A 6,957-nucleotide genomic window follows, 5' to 3' on the forward strand; every position below is an offset into this window, starting at 1 on the left:
GTCATTCATATTTGGGCATCCAACTGTGTTGAGATTTTAATCAACTTGAGACCTAAAATTCAGAACACACACAAGAGTTCCTATTTAATTAATGCTGGTAAATAATACACGAGTGTCATATTCAGAAATGAAGGCTGCCCTCATGGAGGAACACCGATGGTTGAGATACTAAAATTTCTGTCCTTCAGTAATTGCAACGTAAAATTTCTGGGGGCATTCTGTTCAATTGTAAGGGGCAAACTATTCAAATCATGTAGAATTTTTAATATCAGTAACTCTCAAGGATCTTTGCCACAGATGAATATGTCCCCAAAATTGCACAAATGATGCCTAAGGCAGCTGTTGCTGTGCTCAAAACAATCTGAAAATTAAGCTAGCATTAATGAATTTATTAATTAGTCAAAACAACATGTCGGATTCTGTTTTACGATATTCATGTGCTATTATTGCTTTGTGTATGTTTGAGATAACACTTAGTCCTTATTACCAGTAAATCTCAAGAATTCTTAACTGAGGTTCTTCATGGAAGATTACTGAGTTTTAGAAATTATAAAGAATCCACTGGAGATTAAATTACAGCAACAGATAATCTGATTTATATAAAGAAATATAATTGTCGACACCATTAAAGGGCATGAATAATCATTTAAAAAAAAAAATGGTTTAACTGCATGCTAGCTGTGAAATCTTTCAGTAAAATTTTGATAATTGAAAAAAAAAAAAAATTAAGACACGATAAGAAAAAGACAATATGCTGTTGTAGAGATAACGGTTTTATTCATGTAACTATTCACTTAAAATACATACCTGTGTTCTAGTAGCTTTCCTCCCCACGATTTTTATGAAACACAAAGCTGGCACTATTACAGCCTGGTACCAGTCACCGAAATCATATAATAATTATTAGTTTCCAAAAGTAAAACCTTGCAAAATATTAGAGCAAAAGGGAACAGCCGATACATGTCAGATTAGCCTGACAAAGTAATATAAGCAATGTAAGTTTTCAGTCACACTACAGCTACCTTACTATGAAATTATGAGATTTCACAATATATCATTTCAGAAAGAAATATAATCTTTGAATATAAATCATAGCTTCCCCAAAAAAAAAATTAATTAATATAATCTTCTTTACATACTTATTCAGAAAATTAAAATTAGTAATCTTTTTCATGTTCTCCAAACATAGAAAATTCTATTGTGAAATGTTATGCTTACCACAAGTATACTGAGAAGGGAACCAATTAAAGCCATCACAAGACCTGCACCATGCCATCACAATCTCTGAAGCATGAGAACCATGTGGAGCAGCTTAAAAATAACAACAAATTAACAACTCATTCTACTAATAAATTATGATAAAACTGCACAAAATAGTTCATGTAAAGTGCATTCTCATTTTTTTTTTTTTAACCGAATGCAGGCAATGGAATGTAGCAGACAATTGAACAATTATCTTAATATGCTGATATTTCAGTAAGAAAAAATTTCTTCAATGGCCTAAAAAATAATGTTTAATGGCAGAATAATCGCACCAGCTTTTGCATTTAAAAATCATTTATTTTTGCTGATAAACATTTAATTCCTGCAACTTTCCAACATATATAAATGAAAACAAAAGTAAACAAACTAATTTTTCAGCACCAAGCATTACCGAAAAAGGGAAGGAGAAAAGCAGCACAAACAGAAGAAATGACGAGTACAGTCCTTAGAAGAATGAAGCAACAATAACTATTAGAAAGTCTGTCAGGCAGTAGCTCCTCTATACTCCTGGCCAATGGGTTCATCAAGAGTGCATACTTGTTCAAAGTCAAGGAACACAACAGAAACCAATATATGAAAATGAAAATATATTGTCTAATAACTAAATTTCATGAGCCATCTTTAGATTGAGAAAGGATATTTAGTGAATGGGTTGACAACCTAGAGAACAGCAATGTAGACAAGATTAGAGACATATTAAAAACCCAAAAAAAAAAAAAAAAATCCCAATTTGATAGTTGCAGAAAAAATCCACAATCTAATACTTACTGTCGTCCATACTGCAACTTTAGAAGCAAAGCTGTGAGGTGGTACATTCAAAGTTATTTGGGACAAGGTACCTTGGCCAAACATAAGAAATCCCATCACTGCAACACCGCCATAAATTATAGTGCACAAAGCAAAACTGCACAATAACTCATGTTTAAGAAAATAGATACATGGAGGCATAGTGAATGGCCTAAGCCCAAAAATTAAACTTGTATTACCATACTATCAATGCCTTAGTAAATTTTGTTTTATCAGCCATTGATTGGTATATATTGGGAAACACAGAGTGCCCTGAGTAGCAAAACCCGTAAATACCAATTGCAATTGGAATACCACTCCAGTTCACTACTTCACCAGTTTGATGAAAACCAATGTCATCCCTCGTACCAAGGAAAAGCACACAAAGTGCTATTAAGATTGTTGCAATGACCCCTCCAGCTGCATATATATAATATAACAAACAAAAATTCATATAAATTAATTAGATCATCAACATTTCCAATCTCTAATATTCCTTAAAGGCAATTGATTACATATTTGAAACACCTGAAAGATATGAGATTACACGAAGATCCCTCAACCAAACAGTAGGCAGAACAATGACAGCAGTTAAAATTCCGAAAAGGTGCATACTGTCCAGCTGAAAACCAGGCCAAGCCAAGGATGCTCCAGGGAATAACCTAGTGAGATTATCCCCTTCCAAAATAATAAATTCTACACAATATGACTGCATATACATATATATATATATATATATATATAGAGAGAGAGAGAGAGAGAGAGAGAGAAGACATCTCAGAAACTAACTAATAAGTTGTATATTATAGTTATAGTAACATGTAAATTTTGAATGCAAGCTTTACTTACATATAATTCTGTGTACAAGATGATCTGCAAAGAGATTGATGACAATAGTTAAGTATGTTGAATACAACGACCAAAAAAAATGAAGAAGAAACTGAGCTATGAAAAAAATTAGCAAAAACTTTGTCGCATTTTACTTCCACTTCAAGCATTTTTTCAAGCAAATAAACTAAATCTGAAAATAAAAAAATTAGGCAAGTTCTTCCACTTACAAGTGAAGTGCAGTGATACAGAATAGGAAAACTCAATACAAGTATATTGTTAAACAAATTGCCTAACTTACTGATACAAAAAGACGTCCATATTTGCCAAAGGCAGCTTGACCAATGTCTGGGTAGGTAACGATGCCTTCTTTGCTCTCAAAGCAGTATCTCATGAGTGATGCTGTATAACAACAGACAACTGCAAACATCAAAAGCACTATCAAACTTATCCACCCTGCTTCTTTTACCGTATAAGGCGTTGACAGAAGCCCAACTCCAGCCATTACGTTAATTCCTGTCCCAATCAATTGTTATAAATAATGGTTAGTGGAAGATACCAAATGAATAATATAATACTTACAAAAAAGTCTATACAAAGTGATGTATTAAAATATGATTTGATCAATTAATATAAAAATATCAAGTTAATAACTGTAAATTAAATAATGGTTAATGATATAATAATGTTAGAGATCTATCATGATATTTTGAATGTAAAACTACGTATAAACCCTTTGTATGTGTAATATTACTCATAATAAATAGTGGTTCAAAATTTTAAAAACCTGAGATTACAAGTGATGTTACCATTGAATATAGTTTGAGTAAAGCTACATCCATGAGCAATAGGTAATTCTTCACGAAGTGAAGCTCTTTCTGACCATAATGACTGAGTAATTGATTTCCTTGCCAAGTCTTCCTTCTTATGAACACTTCCATATTCAGGCAATAAAGGAGATTTTGCATCCACCTCTACACTGTTTCTTCTTTGACTCAAAAAGCTTGTATACATAATATTGGATGTTGTTGAAGGTATGAGGCTTCCAAAGTTTGGTGATGCTGCAATCGAGTAAGAATCAATTGTCTCCCTGACATACATAGACCAACTCAAATGCATTAACTTTCCATTATTCAAATAGATTTTCACATGTTAACAACAATTTGAAATAAGTCACACTTGTTAGAGCAGATAAGCCTTCTGAATAAACCAAAATTTATATATCTTATTTTCCTCTCACTTAAAATGAAAACTTTCATATCAAGTCAAGACTTATAATTTTAAGCATAAAATTGTAAACGAAAACTTATTTAGTATATTATTCAATCTAAATTTATCTTGACAAATGTTTATGTTGTTTTAGTACCTTATTTATATAGTTTTCGTCATGATATGTGTTTAACACAGAATTGAAGGGTAAAATGTTCTGACTTTAATTCAATATTTGTTAAATTAGTTTTCAATGGCTTAACATTTAGGAAAAGAGTTCATCCATTCTTATTAATATGTACATAAAGAAGAAAATATAATTGTTAAATAATTAGCATGATGAAGATGTACCTGTAACTTTGAGGCCACTGGTCAGAACATAAGGAGGTAGGATCAGAGCCTTTATCTCCTTCTCCCTCTCCATCTCCATTAACGTCGTCATCATCCGTGCCACAACTACTGCTATTTTTATTGATGATCTCTTCAATGTTTTCTTCTTCTTCATATTCATCCTCCAAGAAAAACTCTTGTCTTCCCTCTTTCTCCATTTTACCCGTTTATGTTTATCTACCTACAATCTCCCAACGTCTCTTTTATTACGGTAATAATAAAAAGACAAACTTGCGAATCGGAAATGGTGACGATGCTTTTGCGTTTTACTTTACGGCCTTATCGGAGAATCGAGTGGCTGATAATGGAGGTCTAGAATCAGCTAGAACCACAAGGTACAATTTGTTTTGTATTCACGTTGATCGGCGATGCAAATAATGAATGGAAACTCGTAAAACAAATAAGACTGATATTGTGTCAGATAAGGAAAATATCTTAGCCCACACGCCTTTTATTTTGGACCATTAAGACTTCCTTGAATTTAAATTCGGGAAATTAAAGAAATTACTCGTTTTGCCCTTGTTTAAGTAAAAATGTCTTATTTTTTTTATTCTTAAACAAAGGTATGTCTTTTTTAAAGCCTCAAGTAAAAATGCTCAAAAATTTTATAAAATACCAAAATTATTTTTTATCACTTCTGTATAAACTCTCACTCTCATATATTTCTTACATCATTCAATCACTTAATCTTATTTTCATTTTTCTTAATATTTGATATTGTAAATTCATTTTTCTGAAATCAAATCGAAACAAATCAATTTGTAAAAAAAAAAGTATTTATATCAATCTTAACTAAAAACTTAACTTTATTTGTTAAATTAAATTCATATGTTATATAAATGGGGTATTTGGATATTTGATAATATATTAGGGGTTTAAAAAAGTATTAACAAAATATGGGAGCATTTTGGTATTAAATAATGTATGAAAGTTTTAAATGAAATACTAGAAAATATAGGAGCATTTTGATACAAGATTATATATGAGGGCGTTCAATAAAATGTTAAATAAATATAGGGGGTTAAAAAAATATTAAAAAAATATGGGGATATTTCGATAATAAATAATATAAGAAGGTTGTAAATAAAATTTTAAAAAAATATAGGGGTATTTTGATATTAAATAATTTATGAAAGTTTTAAATGAAATTTTAGAAAAATATAAAGATATTTTGATATAAGAAAACATATGAGGATGTTAAATAAAATGTTAGATTAATATAAGGGATTGAATGGAATATTAAAAAATATGGAAGGTATTTTGATATTAAACAGTATAAGAAGGTTTTAAATGAAATGTTATAAATATATAAAAATATTTCGCTACAAGACAACATATTACGATATTAAATAAAATGTTAGATAAATAAAGGAAGTTAAATGAAATGTTATAAATATATAAAAATATTTCGCTACAAGACAACATATGACGATATTAAATAAAATGTTAGATAAATAAAGGAAGTTAAATAAAATGTTAAAAAAATATGAGGGATATTTTGATATTAAATAACAAAAGAAGATGTAAAATGAAAAGTTATGAATATATAAAGACATTTTGATGAAATATAGGGACATATCGATACAGTACAATATTTGAGGAGGTTAACTAAAAATTTTAAATAAATATAGGGGTATTATAAAATTAGATAAAATATGAGGGTGCCAAATAAAATATACAGATAATGAGAGGACATTTACGATATTATAAGAATATCAAGTTTATATATGTTATAAAAAAAATGATGCGTTTTGATATTATATAATATATTAAAGAGTAAAAAAAATATTAAAACAATATAAGGGTCATTTGGATAGTAATTAATATATAAAATTAATATTTTGGTTTTAGATAATGTATGAGTAGATTCCAAATTGGGGTGACTTTAAGAGGAACGAGATGACTGATATTTCTCTTGATGAGATAGACTTCAGAGATATGTCACCTATTAACTGTGATATAAATAGTCTATTGCTTGAAGATCCTATTATGGGTGGCAAGAATTATTCAAGGCGATTTTTTGATAATGTCTCCATTATCCATTTAAGTGGCTTTCTGATTTTCCTCTACAAGTTTTTAACATCATCAAGTGGTGTAGGATCAATCCGAGAAAAGAATGTTATAAAACTTAGTGACATTTTTAATGACAAAAAAAATTTGAAAGATGTTGTGGACCAATTTGCCTTGGAAAAAGGATTTTAGTATAAAGTGCTTAAGTCTGACACAAGGAGATAGAAGATTAAGTGTTACGATGAGAAATGCAAATGATTTCTATTGAAAGAAGAGTCAAACCCAATAAAATGAATCTAACTCACATATGTTCAATTGATTAGATAATGTCATATTAAGTCTTCTGAATCAGTAAAATAAATCCAACTCACACATGTTTAATTGATTAGATAATGTCATATTACAGACAAGTTGGGGTCCAAGCTTTATGTTAATTCATAAAGTCAAAATTTATGTTAATTTATCGTATTT

At 29.7% G+C, this 6,957-nt stretch overlaps 1 protein-coding gene across 1 annotated transcript; it reads right to left on the minus strand.

The window, feature by feature from the left end:
- Window positions 1-58: 58 nt before the first annotated feature.
- LOC123198306 (amino acid transporter AVT1A-like) lies at window positions 59-4,877 on the minus strand. The gene is made up of 12 exons (XM_044612993.1): window positions 4,438-4,877; window positions 3,687-3,967; window positions 3,179-3,393; window positions 2,899-2,922; window positions 2,578-2,758; window positions 2,250-2,469; window positions 2,032-2,167; window positions 1,904-1,923; window positions 1,655-1,800; window positions 1,219-1,262; window positions 808-870; window positions 59-361 (listed from the first exon to the last, which is right to left on the minus strand). Exons 1-12 carry the CDS (start codon window positions 4,632-4,634, stop codon window positions 269-271), a joined length of 1,620 nt encoding a protein of 539 aa, XP_044468928.1. The 5' UTR covers window positions 4,635-4,877; the 3' UTR covers window positions 59-268.
- Window positions 4,878-6,957: the final 2,080 nt, after the last annotated feature.

Source organism: Mangifera indica, chromosome 15, assembly GCF_011075055.1.
Source record: "Mangifera indica cultivar Alphonso chromosome 15, CATAS_Mindica_2.1, whole genome shotgun sequence".
In the NCBI taxonomy this organism is placed as follows: Eukaryota; Viridiplantae; Streptophyta; class Magnoliopsida; order Sapindales; family Anacardiaceae; genus Mangifera; species Mangifera indica.